We start from the raw sequence: 18,275 nt of genomic DNA, 5'->3' as shown, positions 1-18,275 counted from the left end.
AGCTATTTTCGGCCGCACTCAACCGTTCTTGGCTATTTTAGTTTGCAATCGCCCGTTCTCGGTGGCTTTTTTTAAATGGCAAAGACACTGACAAGGCTGAAAATGACACTGATAAGGCTGCATTAATGGGCATTTAAACGTAAGTTTTTTTCCTTAAACTTCCCTCCTAAAAGTCTTTTTCTTTTGAATTCCCTCCTAAACTTGGAGTACGTGTTATACGCCGATATGCATACTAGCTCATTATGCCTTTGTCTTGCAGGTTTGTTTTTTTCTAGGGTTTACTACTTTAAATTACAAGTATTGTAGCCTTAAACACTTGCATGAATATTTTATATTAAGAAACATATACTGCACTAATATATAATTTAAGCGGAATAATATTGATCCTGAACTTTTGAAATGTACGGGTTGAACTGTTCTACTTTTTTTTTTACAGAAACTTGCTTAGGTCTCATTTATATAGTACAATTCTTCTGATTCTTGCTGGTGAGTTGTACATCCTACAGTTACAACAGATATTTGCAAGAGACTTTGCAGGACACAAGGGTTGCAGGCCTTTGGAAATATATGGCTGGCAAACAGTTAAAGAGCCATATGTTTACTGTTCTGTATGTGCTAAATGGAATGTAGAAGCCACTCTATATGCAATGGGAGTTTCTTCCAACCATAAATCAGACTATATAAGCAGACACGCCAACTTGTCTGGATGGTACTTCTAATCTGCTTCAAGGGATCCCAACACTCTGGGCCATGTTGCTATGACATTACAGAAGTAGAGATGGAGATTTTCGAAATACTGGTCGAGTGAATTTAAGAAAACCAATCGGGTACCTCCTAAAGTGAAGAGCTGCGATTCTTAATCTTTTTTTTTTTTTTTTACAAATAAAGGACCCCAATAGGCTGCCCAGTATGTCATCCTACCTCCCTCAGCAGATGAAGTCGAAATATCATCATCACCAGTCCTATTAGGTATCAGTATGACTTCAAAATATCTCAAACAGCTTGGTTTTACTTTGCCTATTATTAGAATTCATATAGTGCTAACAGTTTGTTCAGCGCGTTACAACAGACAATACAGTTATAATACAATTCAATACTGAAGCAATCAGAGGGTCCTGCTCAGATGAAAGACAATCACAATGATTTTATCTATTTTTTTATATAAACACAACAATTCATATATATATATACATAAGCCAACTACAACTAATTAGATATTTGCTGTATTTTGCAAAAAAAAAAAACAGAATCTAGGTACAGTTATGGCTCATGCACACTGCTGAATGATTTTACTTAGAATGTGTAAAATCTTGTCCCTACGCTGTACACATGTAACATTAATGCTACTGTGTCCGTGGCTTCAGCACAAATGCACCCTAGTACCCTGTACTCCTGCAGCCTAGCATCCCTAGTTGTTATTTTGCAGGCAGTCCATGTCACTTAGCATCCTTGGTTGTTAGGATGCAGTCAGTCCCTGCCACCTAGCATCCTTGGCTGCTAGGAAGCAGACATCCCTTGCCACCTAGCGTCCTTGGCTGCAAATATACAGGCGGCTCCTGACACATTGCATCCTTGAGTGCTAGGATGCAGGCAGCCCCCACCACCCAGTGTACTTGGTTGCTAGGATACAGGCAGCTTCTGCTACCCTTTGTACTTGGTTAGTTAGGATACAGACAGCTCCTGCTGCCCAGCATCCTTGGTTGCTAGGCCAGAGGTGGCCCTTGCTACCTTGCATCCTAGGTTGCAGGTAGCTCTTGCTGCCTAGCAAGCATCACTGGTTTCTAGGACATACGGTAGAATCCCCTGCTGCTTAACATCTTAGGTGGCTAGGACACAGGTGGCCCCTGCTGCCTAATGTCCTAGGTTGGTAGGATGTAAGGATGTCCTTGACTGCTAAAACACAGGTGGCCATCTGACTCAATCCTACACTCCTTAACTCATATCTTCGACCTCTCACTCTCTATTGGCATCTTCCCCAACCCTCTAAAACATGCACTAGTCACTCCCATACCAAAAAAGGCCTCAGACCCCACCAATCTTAACAACTTAAGACCCATCTCTTTACTCCCTTTTGCCTCCAAACTCCTTGAACGTTTAGTCTACAACCAACTGAGCAACCACCTCATTGAAAATAACCTTCTTGATCCTTTTCAGTCTGGATTTCGCCCACAGCACTCCACAGAAACTGCCCTACTAAAACTCACTAACGACTTACTAACAGTCAAAACCAACGGTCATTATTCCGTACTCTTACTCTTGGACCTTTCTGCTGCCTTTGATACAGTTGACCACCCCCTCCTCCTCAAAAAATTAGCTTGGTCTCCATGGCTGCACTCTCCGTTGGTTTGAATCTTATCTTATATTATCTGAATCTTATCTTATATAACCTATCTCATCGCACCTTCAGTGTCACTTACAACTCTACTTCCTCCTCTCCAACTCCTCTTACCGTTGGGGTCCCCCAAGGTTCTGTCCTTGGACCTCTACTATTCTCGATCTACACGTCCTCCCTGGGTCAGCCTCCCATGGCTTTCACTACCATTTATATGCTGATGACACCCAAATCTATCTCTCTACCCCTCAGCTCACCCCATCAATCTCCTCACGCATCGCTGATCTACTAACAGACATATCAGCCTGGATGTCACACCACTTCCTCAAACTTAATCTATCTAAAACCGAGCTCTTAATATTTCCTCCCCCACGTACCCCTTCGCCTGACTTCTCTGTCAAGATCAATGGCACATCTATCAGTCCATCCCCACATGCCAGAGTGCTAGGGGTAACCTTAGACTCCGAACTGTCCTTTCAGGCCCACATACAAGCCCTGTCCAAATCATGCCGCCTTAGCCTCCGCAACATTTCCAGAATACGCCCCTTTTTAACTAATGACACCACCAAGCTTCTAATTCACTCCCTGATCATCTCTCGCCTCGACTACTGCAACTCCCTCCTCGTTGGATTACCTTTACACAGACTATCCCCCCTCCAGACCATAATGAATGCCGCTGCCAGACTCATCCACCTTACCAGCCATTCAGTGTCCTCCACCCCTCTCTGCCAATCCCTGCACTGGCTTCCACTCACCCAACGCATAAAATTCAAAGTACTAACAATAATTTACAAAGCCATCCATAACTCTGTCCCCAGCTACATCACTGACTTAGTCCCAAAATACCAACCAAACCGCCCTCTACGGTCATTCCAAGACCTCCTGCTCTCTAGCTCCCTTGTCACCTCCTCCCATGCTCGCACTAACACTGTTTTACTTCCTCCATCAGCTCATCCCCCACAGCTATTACCTTTTGTATCAATTGCCCCTTCCTTTTTAGATTATAAGCTCTAACGAGCAGGGCCCTCTGATTCCTCTTGTACCAAATTGTAATGTAAATGTAATGTCTGCCCTCATGTTGTAAAGCGCTGAGCAAACTGTTGGCGCTATATAAAACCTGTATAATAATAATAATAATTCAGGGCTAACATGTCAACTCAATAGTATGTAATTAAGCAGATTTTTACATGAGGGCCCTGATCAGGTCGATGGAGTATATTTGCACTGGCATGCATGTAAGAGCCGGTTCACACTGCGGGCGATGCGAGGCGACACGACTTGCCTCGCCTCGATCTGACAAGTCGCCCCCGTTCTGTACAATGGAACCGTTCTGAGAGGAGCGACTCGAGTCGCTCCGACTCAGAAAAAAGGTTCCTGTACTACTTTCGGGCGACCTCGGGGCGACTTGCATTGACTTCTATACAGAAGTCATCTGCAAGTTGCCGCTGAGGTCGCGGCAGGTCGCGGCGAGGCAAGTCGGTGTCGCCTCCCATCGCCTGCAGTGTGAACCGGCCCTAAATGTTAGATCTAAACACAGCAATTGTTTACCGATGTTTACAAAACTGTGTGCTTGGGCTCATACACCTGTGTTCAGATCTGTATAAAAAAATGCTCTACCGATAAAGATACCGATACCGATTTTTGTGGCCATATGCATAAGCCCTTGAGGATCTGTGTCTTCTGATACATCAAGTTGATTTCTGTATTTTGATTTCAGCTTCAGTAATACAGAGAATCCAGTTTAAATAATTTTTAAGCTATTCATAGATCCAGTTTCATACCCTCTCATTTGGTTCCCATAGCCGCTCGAAGTATGGATAGCCCTGGTTAAGAACCCCATTTGTAGAGCACACAGAACCTAGTACATAGCATACTAATGACAAAGGTTAATAAACAGTCATGTCCCCCCTGGCCATTGCAGGGGTTGTAAATTCCTTATTCTATGCATGCAAAAGATGATGACAGTCATCCTGCTTTTAGGGCTGGAAAGTTGAGAAGTATTCAACTACACTTCCAGGAACAGCGTGACACTCCCTAAGCTGGATTCATTTCCATATATACAGATATACATAGAGTTTATAGCTCCCTCCACCCAGGCAGAGACAGATCAGACTTTACCAGACTACACAGTGCACAGCTACATATGGGTTAGCAAGAATCTGATGGGTAAACTTGTAGTGTTGACACATACAATAACTTGGACCAACAGGCAACACAACGTGAATGGGAATTCTGTATTGCAAAGGAGCAATTGCTTAGATTAGCCTTTTTCAACCAGGGTGCCCTAAAGTGGAGGTTCACACAAAAATGTAACCTCCGCTTTTCAGAAACCCTCCCCCTTCCGGTGTAACATTTGGCACCTTTCGGGGGAGGGGGGGTGCAGATACAGGTATTTGCACCCACTTCTGGGCATAAACTCCTACAGGAGTCTACGCCTCTTCCCGTCCCCCCGCGCTGTCTGCTGGGACACACATGAGTACCAGAGACAGCAGGGACCATTCGGATTGCGCTGCGCGACTCGCACATGCGCAGTAGGGAACTGAGAAGTGAAGCCGCAAAGCTTCATTTCCTGATTCCCTTACTGAAGATGGCGGCAGGCAGCACCCGAGGACCGAGGGACGGTTCAGCCTTGGGTGCCGACATCGCTGGACCCTGGACAGGCGAGTGTCCTTATTTTAAAATTCAGCAGCTGCAGTATTTGTAGCTGCTGACTTTTAAAAAAGACTCCCGCTTTAAGGTTTCTTCAGGGGTTGCCTTGGCAAAATGCCTAAAAATTGACCAAAAATTTTATACAAGCCAGCATGTGGATGAAGGCTGCCTTATTAGTTATGCTAAGTCACAGCTTTTCATTGTGCACCATTACAACCTTCTAGCTGCCGGCATCCTAACGAACAATGGCTTCATCAGTTGATAAAGATGTCAGTTGCATGCATAGCATCCTTGTTTGACCGTCTCCTGCCCTCTCCATCACCATTGGGGTCACATTAGCAGAGGGATGGAGAGAAACCGAGGGAGAAGAGAAACATTGGAACACTAGTCAGTACCAGTTTGTAAAAGTGTATTTGCTCTGGAAGAATAAATCACCTCTAACGTTGGGTGTCCTACTTGGACTTGTGGATGTTGCTGCATTATGTAAAACTATTAGAATTATTTTTACATTTTAGAATGGGGGCATCTCGTGACGGTGCATTATTTTTAAAGGGTGCCTCAAGACTGTCCAGTATTGTTCAAGAGTGCCCTGACTGAAAAAAAGTTGAGAAACACTGGCCTAGATAGCTGCTGGCGCTCCCTATGGTTCTTATTATGCAGTATCTGTCTTTCTTAAGCATGTCCTTGTCCTAAGTGACATAGATCAGACCATGCAATAGGTAACCTAGGTAGAGAGAACAGTAGGGGTGTGTCAGTTCTACCTGTACACATGTTCAGCACTTCATACAGCTTCAATGAAGATTTAGGAAGCTGGAATATTGTAGCTCAGGCATCATTGGGCACTTCACTGTGTCTGTTTTATTGCATATAGCCATGCAACATGTTAATTTAAAGAAGAATTCTGCATTTTGCAAAAATAAAATAAAAAAAATGTACCCATACGTCAAAAAAGCAAAAATGTACAATTATTTTTCAAAATTTGATCATGGAAAGCAACGAACGTGAGACCAGTGTATCATCTCTTGCAGACTATTGCTTCAACTCAGGTCCATACAGAGGTGGGATGGTTCAGGAGGTGCCTGTACCACGGTTTATTTTTCACCCTAAATTTCGGTGAGCATTTTTTTATAGGTGTAGCTTTTAAAGTGAAACTGTGTTGAAAAGAATATGGAGCTTCCATTGCTAAATTATGTTTTTTGAAGTGCCAGCTCCAGCGTTGTCATCCTTATCTTAGATTAACTACAGCATATAGCAGCCTTTCTCAACCTTTTCAACACAGAGGAACCCTTGAAATAGTTCTTCGGTCTCCGGGAACCCCTCCTACATTTTCAAAATCTACAACTCATGATACATTAGTGTGATGGTCAGTGAGAAGAATGGTCCTTACACTTGTGGTCATTGGGAAAAATAACCTCCTTACAGATAGCTAAAAATAGCAATGGTGTCAGTGGGAACTTATCTGAGAGGTAGAAATTGCCCAGTGCTGAAGGAACCCCTAGCAACTTTTGGAGGAACACTGGTTGAGAATCACTGGTATATAGGGAGGCCCTGGTCAGAAACAAGTGTACAACAAGTGATGTCTAAAAAGTCCAAACTCCTGTACCGCATTCTTTTTCAGGTCAGTGACACACTAGGGAACAAGGTTACACAGCTTCACTAATTTACTATGCTATGTAAACATAAACTTTGCAAAGTGAACAACTACTACAACTACAATACCCCTTAGTAAATCAGCCCCATTGGATGAGCCACCTTCTGATGGCTGAACTGAATGAACATGGGAAACTTCGCACACAGCAACGTCCAGACTTGGTGCACGACACGGTACTACTGCTGACCATTCTTTCTCAACACTTCATGGCTTTGAATAGTGGGATGGGTATAGACAACCAGTAATCTTACCTGAGGGTGGACACAAATAAGCCTCATTATTGGTCAAGGAGGTTGACTTTTTTTTTTTTTGCTAATTCTTTGTTGAGCTTTCAATTAAGCTTAAAGATTAACCATTTGGACATAACTGTGGTTTAGGAGTACAAAATAGTCAATGCACATGAAAGTGAGAAACATCACTAGCAGTATAAACACCAGTAAAGAAAAACAAAATTGACCAGACTCCGCAATAATCTGTTAGACACATAAAATCCTTATATAGCCTGAAAGCTTGTAGAGAAGGTGATAAAAATGTCCCTCCCTGCTCCCATTAAAAGGATGACCCCACCTATTAAGGAGTTAGGATGAATTCATCTAGTACTATTTTTATATCTAAAAAAAAAAACCATACCTAATTTTGCGGGGCAACCTCAAAGTTGGATGGATATATATCAATGTTTTTAAAAAAAAAAAATTTTTCTTTATTTAAATCTGATTTTGTTGATTTATATCAATTTTATTTAAATAAAATGCTTTTGGAGTAAAAATCTATCTAAATATAGGTTTCTATTTAAGATACATGAATAATTGAGTTTATTCAGTATGAAATGGAGCTTAGTTATGTAGCATGAGGCTGTATATTCTGCAATATTTACATTTTTGGTAAACTCATGCAATGAATCCAAGCTCTGCAAGCTGAGATAACACGCACTGCATTGATGCATTCACACAATGTCACAGTAACCATGAGATAAACCAAAATTCAAGAGTATTCCTTTATCCCATTGGTTTGCAAATCTATGTACACTACAAACTGTATGATTAAACTGTGTTCTGATATCGATGTTTTATTAACATGACAGTTTATTATTCTAAATAGAAAACCTTTATTTTGTTTGCAAATATTAAAGATTCTAACTACCAGCAAGAATGAGTCCTTACAATTAAAGAGCACCTGTCATTTCAGATCCATCATAGCAGCACCTGTTAGCGGGCATCCACTCACCTGCTGCCACCACATCCCTTACCTTGTTGTCATTGCCACATCACCAGCCATCCCATTAAAATAAATGGGACTGTCGGTGGGTCAACAGCGGGTCAAAGGAGGAGCCGCTGCAGGACAGAGATGGCAGTTGCTCTTTAAAAAATATGATTTAAATCGAGTTGATTTAAATCAAGCTTTTTTACTAGTGATTTAAATCGTGATTTATATCAACTTGATTTAAATCAAATCCACCCTGCTTTAAAGCCTTATAAAGTGGAATCCAAAAATCCAGTGTAAGAGCTGCGGCTGACTTTCATTTTAGTACAATAGCCTTCTTAGCGTAGAACAAATGGAGGCCTGGCTGTATGAGTGGTTCAACCAGGCCCAGGCCCAACAGAATGTATATATTTAAAGGGACTTGGATGATGGTCATATTCATAATAAATTCTGCTACATTAGGCCAGAATAGCTGTGTAGCCAGACATTCCCAGAACATATGGATGTACCCCACAGGGTCTTGGAACATCTCCAACTGTGTGTTGGGACCCATCATGAACATAACTTATAAAATGATAACCCTAGCTGCCTATCTGGATTTACTGACTTTTTTGACATGCAATGCATATTTTTTATATTTTTATTTGGGATTGTCAGGTTCTTGGCAGGTTTCTGTTTATCTGTTTTTATACAATAATTAGATCATTTTATATCACTGAGCATTGTGTTGTGGGATTGAGAAGGATCATGCTTACCCTTTCCATGCTCCTAGACGTGGTGGGGTATCAGGGCTGTGGGGTTGAAGGTATTCAGCTTCTGTCCTGGGACAATATAGCTTTCCCTAAACTGGATTCATTTCCATATTCTGTATATAAATACATTTATTAGGTTGGAATTTTTATAGCTCCCTCCACCCATGCAAGGCAAAATCAGGTTTTACTGGACCACAAACTACACAGCTACATACTATATAGGTTATTGGGGAACGTGTGGATTTGACCCAATTAGTCAGATAGCTGCTGGAGCGCTCTAAAGTTCTTACGTCATTTCCATCCTTCTCAAACCCAGTATTTGCACAGCTTTTAACACATCCTTACCCTATGTGAAAATCAGGGCCGTCTTTAATATCGATTGGACCCTGGGCAAAACTCCCCCCCCCCCCATGCAGTTTCGCTCTTCACCTACTCTGAGACATACAATAAATAGCGGACTCAAAATCAGTTTACTGAATCAGATCAGGCAGCTATTGCAATTGGTTGCCAGAGATTACATTGTATCATTACTGCTCACTGACTGGTTGCTAGAGGTTACAGAACACATTACAGCTTGCTGGTTAGTTGCTAGAGGTTACAGCACATGATTTCTGCCTGTTAGATAGTTAGTAAGTTTGAATAAAGACACCAGTCCATCCAGTTCAACCTGAGTGAGTGTCTACAATTGTCCTTATCCCTGTACATCACACACTCACATCAGTCCCTACCCTCAAGGAGCCCACAATCCAAAGTCCCCATTCATATACTAGGGCCAATTTTGGACAGAAGCCAATTAACCTACCTGCATATCTTTGGAGTGTGGGAGGAAAGCGGAGTACCCGGAGGAAACCCACGCAGGCACAGGAAGAACATGCAAACTCCAGGCAGGTAGTGTCATGGTTGGGATTTGAACCAGTGACCCTTTTTATTGTGGATAATGACCTCAGGGGGCATGATATACATATCAATGCTGCCGGCCACTGCTATTTACATATGAATGCCAGTAATTTACACAAGGTCTATGGGTGAGTCATCTGTACACAACAATAGGGCAGAGCTGGGCAGCATTAGTAGCAGAACTTCACACTGAGATATTGGGACACAGCACAGGACTAAAACCTCAAGGGGCAAGGGAATTTAAACCAGGATAGTTGGCAAGTATGAGGTAGCTGCTTTGAGCTCCACAACAATGAGAGGGCCCAGGGCAGCTGCCCCTTTTGTTTATGTGTCACATAAGTGGTTCATCAAAAGAGGTCCATCAAAATGTCTGCCATGGGCAACTAGATACCTAAGCCGAGATATTTCTGATCTCCCCAATATGTTATAAGAAACCAGTACATGATTATTCATACCTGCTGGTTGAAGAACCCAACAAATGCATCATCATATGAAAATACAATCCATCAATTCAGAGAACTTTTATCTACAACATGTATCCCTGTCCATCACTGTCACAGTGAAGGATGGACATGTCACACAATTTACCCTACTAGATTATGTATCTGTCAAAGAAACAATACAAAAACACACCTCACAATTACAAGTTCCTGAAGAGGGATATTAAGAATATCTACTTTGTTTAGAGGCTCTTTCAAGCCAGACTCCACATAAAAAACTTGTCACAACGCATCAAAAATGTATGCACATTGAAGTACATTGAACGTGTGTTTTCATGTGTGTTGCAGTAAGTTGCCTTTTTATGAGCACTGGCATATGTTTTGAGGTCATCCATTGTGAAGCGACAGGTCCCTGGAAGCAACAAAACATTAACAGCAATTCATCTTTCATTTTATTACTTTCCATTGCATTACATTTACATGTGTTCACGTGTGTTACAATAAACTACAGGCATGCTGCAGACAACTGAAACACACATTTACACAGCCTTGTGGTTTGAATGAGGCACATAGAAATCCATTGCTTTGTATGTTCTCTTACAATGTATGTGCTCTTATCCCCCCCCCCCTTTCAGTCCATCATGAATGCTGCTGCCAGGCTCATCCACCTTACCAATTAATCAGTGTCTCCTGCCCCTCTCTGCCAATCCCTCCACTTCACTCACCCAATGAATTAAATTCTAAATACTAACAACTTACAAAGCCATCCACAACTTTGCCCCTTCGCCCACTAACGTCTCAAAATACCAACCAAATCGTTCTCTTCATTCATCCGAAGACCTCCTGCTCTCTAGATCCCTTGTCACCTCCTCCCATTCTCGCCTCCAAGACTTCCCCTGAGCCTCTCCCATCCTCTGGAACTCCCCACCCCAATCTGTCCGACTATATTCTACTCTGTCCACTTTTAGGCAATCTCTAAAACCCCTTCTGTTTAAAAAAAAGTCTATCCTGCCTCCACCTAACAACCATACATTTGTTTTCTCCATCAACTCATCCCACACAGTAATTACCTTTTGTATCACTTGATCCTCCCTTTTAGATTGTAAGCTCTAATGAGCAGGGCCCTCTGATTCCTCCTGTATTAAAACTGTACTGTCTTCCCTCATGTTGTAAAGCACTGCACAAACTGTTAGCGCTATATAAATCCCGTATAATAATATTAATAATACAGGGATGAATGGTCCTAAATTCAAACGGTTTGCATCCAGGCGCACACATCCGTCCTTGTGCGCATGTAAATGTGTGGTTAGCAGCGAATAATTGCAACCTGCTATTGATCTGTACATTCTACTACCCATGGAAGTATGCAAAGAAATATGACTTCCAAGTGCAGAAAAACAAGATTTTATGTCTGCACAAGAGTTCCAAAAATGCCACATTATGGCATTCAGGCATTTTTTTTAAATGATCTGAATGGTGCCTACTGCTTTTAGATCAATAAAAAAAAAAAAAAATACACAGACATGCTTTGCTAGTTAGTATTTACACACAATTCAACCTCCTTGAATAGTAGATTATGTTATTGCTATAATGTGTATAAACAGATGCATTATATGGAATAAAATATTGCTTTTAGTTTAGGAATCTTCTGCCAGGAGGGTTTGATGCTCATAGATCAGTACTGTGTTCAAGGACTCCTACGTTGTATTAGAGCTGGGCGATTTTCTTAAAAGAAAAAAAATCAGCGATTTTTAAAAAAAGATAACTTGATTCACGATTCGAATCGAGTTGTTTTTTTATGGACACTGCGCAGGTCCTGAGGAGATGCGGGCAGGAGTTTTTAGGCGAGGCTTTGGCCTAGTCCGCAGCTTCGGCCTAGTCTGCGGCTTCCGGCCTAGCGGACTAGGCCAAAGCCGCGGCCTCACCTAAAAACTCCTGCCCGTAGCTCCTCAGGATCGGGGCGTGGTAAAAAAAAACAAAAAAAAACGATTTGCTTAAATTTTGAATCGATTTGACCTCTCAACTCGATTCAAGATTTAAATAGATTTTTTCCCCAACCCTACGTTGTATGACCCTCTGCACCCCTGTGAATGACCCCTGAAGCCTAGTACACACTACTAGTATTTTTTCGTTCAACCCGGAGAGAAAAGTGACAGCTCCGGACGTAGCTGATGTACTAAAAGTACGATGTTAGTACAGTGATCTCCCCTGCTGTTTTAATTGGTTCTGACGGGGGGACGGCCCCCCGCCAAAAATATCCAGTCAGCAGTTAAGAGCGCTGATCGGGAGCCAGTCAACTGCTGGTTTTCCAGCATGCTCGGCTGGCTTCCGTCGGCCCAGCTGCCATACACACGGGCAGAATGTCTGGCGACATTGGCTAGCTCAATAAAAACTGGCCGATGTCACCCGACATTCAGCCCCTGTGCACTAGGCTTAAGAGGCCTACTAATAACATATACATCCTAAATAAACGATGTTTACTTTGCGAATGTACAGTGTATCAAAAACAGTCAACACTTTCTGATCAAATATTTTTTACCTTTTTTATTCTTTGCGGCCTCTCAATGCTGCAAACACACAGGGTGACAACGCAGGTCATATGAAAGATACAGACAGAGCGTTGTCACCCTATACAAAGAAATGTCTGAACAAAGACTCTTAAGGCAGGATCGCTCCATTTTAATAAAAGAAGTCAAATAAAAATAATAAAAATAACTTTTGAAAGTTTGCGTTTATTTCCCAGTCTGGGAGTCACAGGTGCCTCATACCACCATCCACAGAAATCAATGGCTGTGCATGACTGTACGCAGGTATACGCCATACTCGAATAAGCACGCGCATGCGTACAGATACTTCCCCTAGACAGTTTGCATTCAGGAACGTACATCCATACCCATGTGCCTGTATACTGTACCTGGGTAAATTCGTTCATTTCTGTTGGCTTTTGTTCACAATATCTGGCTCCTGAGCAGAAAAAAATGCCCAAATTTTATATCATACAGCCCCAGGTGCCCATGGTAAAGCTTTTATGCAATGTAAGTATCCATTAAAGGACCAGTCCACACAAAGGTGACGTCTCAGGTATAGGAGGAGTCTGGTAAGCTGAATAACCCCGTGGCTTACTATAAGGCCTCATGTACACAGCTGCTGGTAAGCTCAAATTTTTGTGAGTTTAGGCTTTTTTTTTAACCGCCCTTAAAGTAGAACTATAGGCAAAACTTTTTTTCTCATTTTGAATAGAGTAAGGGAGAGTTATAACTTTCATTTTGCCAGGGGGACTTTCTTTCACTTCCTGTCCCATAGCCAAAACAGGAAGTAAGAGGAAATTCCTGCAAATTAAGGGAATTCCTTGGGAACCCCCAGGTCACCAGAACTAGTGTTCCCATTGAAACATTTTCTCTCTTTTACTTTTCTGGGGACAACCCAAAATGTGGGATTTTCCTTTATTTTCACTTTCAATGATAATGGTAAACATGACAAATATGGAGGGTGAATCTCTTTAACAGCAAAAAAAAACTGACGTGTTCTAATCCATCACCACTCTATCCAAATCTAAAAAAAAAAAAAAAAAAAAGTTTTGCCTTTATCTATACTTGAAACTCTCCTCTTTGTTAACCTACATCCTATCACGTCTTTGGGCAGACTATCTCCCCAAAGACCAAAGCGAAGAGTCTCGGGGGTTATTTTAGACGCACAAATGTCAATGAATGCGCAGATAGGATCTGTAGTCAGTCGATCTCACCATCTGCTGCGCATGCTTCGCAGACTCATCCCTTTTATCCCAAAGAATGACAAAGCAGTGGTAGTTGGAACAATCATTAATTCACGACTGGACTACACAAACTCGCTTTACATAGGATTACCACAATATCAACTTGCGCGATTACAACTGATCCAAAACACGGCGGCAAGGCTGATAACAGGAAAAAACCCTGGGAATCCATCTCTCCTTCACTGAGGAGCTTACATTGGCTAACCGTAAAAAATCGGATCACGTTCACGACCCTTTGCCTCACCCACAAATGCGTGCATAGAGAAGCTCCGCAATACCTAATGGAGAAAATAAATCATTACACACCAAACCGCAGTCTTCGATCAGCCAACAAAAACCTCCTCCTCGTGCCCAAAGCCCGGTATAAATCCAAGGGTGATCGGAGATTCGCTGTCCAAGGGCCTCAGCTATGGAATGCTCTACCATTCAACATCCGCCTGGAAGAAAATCATCTGGCTTTTAGGAAAAAACTCAAGACCTTCCTCTTTTAGCAGATGATCAAAGCTCGCCACAGCGCCTGGAGGCGATTCAGTTCGCATTGTGCGCTATATAAGTATTTCATTCATTCATTCACGCCCCTAATGATGTTCGACTGGACGAAATGCTGCATTGGGAGGAGTTTTGACATCACGGCACTGCAACGTGTTGACCGCGGCCATCTTTGTGGTTGGAAAGAAATGCTGTTTATACAGAATGCTGTCTTTTACATGCTCGTTTTTATCTGATGAAATGTGAGTACCCTGTTTTTTTCTTTGAATAAATATGACTCTGGTTTTATAATACTACAACATCTTTTATATTTTATGCATGCACCTCTGATTATTTGGTGGAACTACAAGACCCAGCCATCTATGATCCCCATGGTTTCATGGCTCTGTGGATTTATCATGCCTGTTTGACCACCTGCGATTAAAGTGGTTGTAAACCCTTACAGACCACTTTGACCTTAATCTAGGCTTACCTGTAGGTCCATGAAATATCTCCTAAACCTACACGGTTTAGGAGATATTTACAAAAAGACAGGCACCGCTGTCTACGGCGCATGCGGCGTAGACAGTGGCGCGCAGGTGCACTGAGCATGCCACTGCTAACAGCGATATGCTGTTAGTGGCGGCTCCCATGCGCATGCGCAGGAATGACGTCATCGCTGCTCTGGCCACTCACAGCACTGGAGCAGCAATACCGGGAAGAAGATGGACGCTTCGTGCTACAGGGGATAGCAGTGACATTGCTGGCTCCTGTCAGGTGAGTGATAGTAGCCCATTATGCTGCATAGTAGCCCATTATGCCGCATAGTAGCCCATTATGCTTTACCTTTGCAGGGAGTTGATAGGTTTACTTCCTCTTTAAGTGGTCTAGTCTTTTTGGTAAGAGGCCCGGTGTGTTGATATTCGGTGGAGGATACGTCCGTATTCACCTAATTTGTACTTCTGTCTACACTGCGGGTGATTACAGTTTTTTCTCCTGAACAAGGACTTTTTTTCAAACACTCTGCTAGACTTTTTATTTGCAATACTACATTTATAGCGCTGCATATCATTATATTTTTCATGCTTTTTATTGTCACCATACAATTAATACAGCTGCTTTATTACCGTTACTAGCGCAGTGATTAATCTTGAATTTATTGTTATCCTACGTGTCCATGCACACGTGGACGTTTTTAGCAGTTTATGAGCTGGGGAGTTTATGAGCTGTTTTCTAAACGCCCTAAAATCACATTCAGAAACAGTTCTTCTGATCACAATAAACACTGTAAAACATGCATTATCGGGTTTAAAAAAAAAGCTGTTTTTACTGTCACGTTTTACCCGTTTTACTGGCAGCAATCAGATGTCCAGAAAGACGTTCTGTGTGCATGGGGCATAAATACTGCTTCATGCAGGAGCAGACAGACAAAAGTTTTCTTTACAAGCTTACAGAACAAGACTACACAAAAATAACGCCATATGCTCCAGACGTGTCCGAATACAAGGGGCACTATATCGATATATTTATCTAACACACACACACACACACATACACATTATATATATATATATATATATAGATAGCTATAGTTATATATTCATTGATATTATATTTATTCATATATACATATACATACAAAAAAGTGTGAAACATGTATGCTAGCTAGATATAGTGCTATATATATATATATATATATATATATATATATATATATATATATATATATATATATATATATGTATGTATGTATGTATGTATGTATATATGAATAAATATAATATTAATGAATATATAACTATATCTATCTATATTATATATATATATATATATATATATATATATATATATATATATATATATATATATGAATAAATCTAATATAATAAAGAATATATAGCTATATAACTATATATATATATATATATAACTATATATATATATATATATATATATCTAGCTAGCATACATGTTTCACACTTTTTTGAACTCATATATGGAATGCCCTGTAAAAAGTAAGACAAATATAAAAATGGAGCTGGGAAGACCCCTCCGCACTGTATATAAAATGTTTCAAACGCCTTCTAAAAAATAATTAGGGATTTAATCCTTACTGTGCTAATGAATTTAGCTCCAATGTTAATCCTCTAGAGATATTATTTCCACAATTAAGGTTTTATTCCAATATCTCCTGATAAATCTGAGATATTTACCTGCTTTTCCTTGCGTCAGTCTGTGGGGACGCTCCTGTGACTTGGACCATGTAGTTTGTTACATTCATGAGCTTAGCTGCGATGACTTTTATCAGGCACACTGTGTTAGTTATCCAGTTAGTCAGCAGTCAGCTCAAATGTCACTGCACTGTCATGGTGCCTGCCACTCCTGTGACCACAAAACCAGCTACAGAGCATCTGCAAGGCGAGCTCAAGCTCATTATACAAACGTATATATTAAACCAACCAATCAGCCACTGGGAACCATATCGCCAAAGCAGATAAGGGTATAGTGTAAAAAAAATGTGGGTCATTAACCGGCTCTGCAAGTTTTTCCCATCGCCTGCCGGATATGCTGCTGTGAAGGTAAAAGTGACAAAAGAGGTCATGTGACCACCTTCTCCCTCTAGATTGTAAGCCTGTATAGGCAAGCCCCCTTCCCTATTGTATCTTTGATATATACTCCTAGAAAGAGAAAAGCGGCTTCAAAAATGCACCTAAGCCACATCTTTTTAAGCACGTTCTGGAATTTTTTTTTTCATTGGCCAGAATAATAATTTATTCTGGCCATTGAAATAAAAAAAAATAAAAAAACACTAAACATGCCTAGCGATTAGACGCCTATACCCGGCATAACAGGAGTGTGCATGAGGCCTTAGGGCCAGTTCACACCACATGCAGTCCAGTGCGTTTTTTTTCTGCATTGAAAACTCAAGGGAAGTAAGTTATATGATTTTTAATGGTATAGTTTAGTGATGGCGAACCTTGGCACTCCAGATGTTTTGGAACTACATTTCCCATGATGCTCCACTACAATGCAGAGTGGATGAGCATCATGGGAAATGTAGTTTCAAAACATCTGGGGTGCCAAGGTTCGCCATCACTGGTATAGTTCAAACCAGTGATTGCAGTTCTAAGGTGTTCCAGTTCCAGAAAAAAAAAGTAGAACATGCTACATTTCCCCTGCACTGGAACGCTGTAAAAAGCATCAAAAACACACTGGAACCAACCTAAATGCACCAAAAACGCACTGAAACACATTTTTTAGCCTAGGTTCACATATGTGCAATGCGGGAACCAGCGTGATTACAGCCATACCTCCCAACTTTTTGAAATGCGAATGAGGGACCCCTATCAGCAAAAAGTATGCAGGTATAGGACACACCCTTTGTCATGCCCCCTTAAAGGTGAATTGTACAAAAAATAAAAGGTTAAACCCCTTTTTTTACCATTTACTATTCCTTTATATTGGCTTTTGGAATTTATAAATGCAGCAATTTAGAAATCAGATGAAAGGTTTAGCACTGGAAAACATTTTTTGATAGATAAAAAGTGCATTTTATATCTTTTTGTCTATGAGGGACAAAGAGGAGGACTGAGGGACAGAGGGACATTGCTCCAAATCAGTGACAGTTGAGAGCTATGATTACAGCGCCGGTTCCCGCATCGCATCTCTTAAACAGGCAGCTCATACTGCCCTCTACGAACTGCTGCGGGTGTCAATACATTGTTAATGACACCCCCAGATCGGTTCACAAATCGCAGTGCGTACTTTGAACTTGTGTTATACGCCGATAAATACGGTATTTACTCTGCGTAACATCATCTTTCACATTATGCAAAAAAAGTTTGCTAACGTTACTGGGTTTGCTTTTTTTTTTAATGCATGAAACCGTTTTTCTTTTCACAAAAAAAGGCGTTTGAAAAATTGCTGAGCAAATACCGTGCGCCACCATTTTATTCTCTAGGGTCTCTGCCGGTCTCCTGGGACTTGCGAAGTGTCCCAAGAGACTGCGTGGCGATCTGACCAGAAGTGGGAGCGGGTACCTGTCAAAATCAGGTACCACCCCCCCCCCCCCCAAAAAATACATTCCCATAATGGGGGGGGGGGAGTGGAACTT

General features: G+C 41.4%; 1 protein-coding gene across 4 annotated transcripts in view; it reads right to left on the bottom strand.

Annotated features, from left to right (window-relative positions):
- TLCD4 (TLC domain containing 4) overlaps positions 1-18,275 on the bottom strand; it is a 125,238-nt gene that overhangs the window by 93,208 nt on the left and 13,755 nt on the right. Inside the window, exons 1-2 of one of the 4 annotated variants that reach the window (XM_077452860.1) lie at positions 16,375-16,554; positions 14,000-14,130 (exon numbers count right to left, since the gene is read on the bottom strand). The exons of 1 other annotated variant lie outside the window; for it this stretch is intronic. In XM_077452860.1, the coding sequence (XP_077308986.1) occupies positions 14,000-14,119 (120 nt within the window). In that variant the 5' untranslated portion in view covers positions 14,120-14,130; positions 16,375-16,554. Of the gene's footprint in view, positions 1-13,999; positions 14,131-16,374; positions 16,555-18,275 lie in introns of those variants that run through there. 2 more of the 4 variants (XM_077452861.1, XM_077452863.1) reach the window with 2 other exon arrangements.

This window comes from Lithobates pipiens, unplaced genomic scaffold (assembly GCF_037356315.1).
Source record: "Lithobates pipiens isolate NorthernLeopardFrog02 unplaced genomic scaffold, aLitPip1_a1.2 Scaffold_23, whole genome shotgun sequence".
Taxonomy (NCBI): domain Eukaryota; kingdom Metazoa; phylum Chordata; class Amphibia; order Anura; family Ranidae; genus Lithobates; species Lithobates pipiens.
The sequence above is the reverse complement of the archived record's forward strand: the minus strand, read 5'-3'. Positions and strand labels throughout refer to the sequence as shown.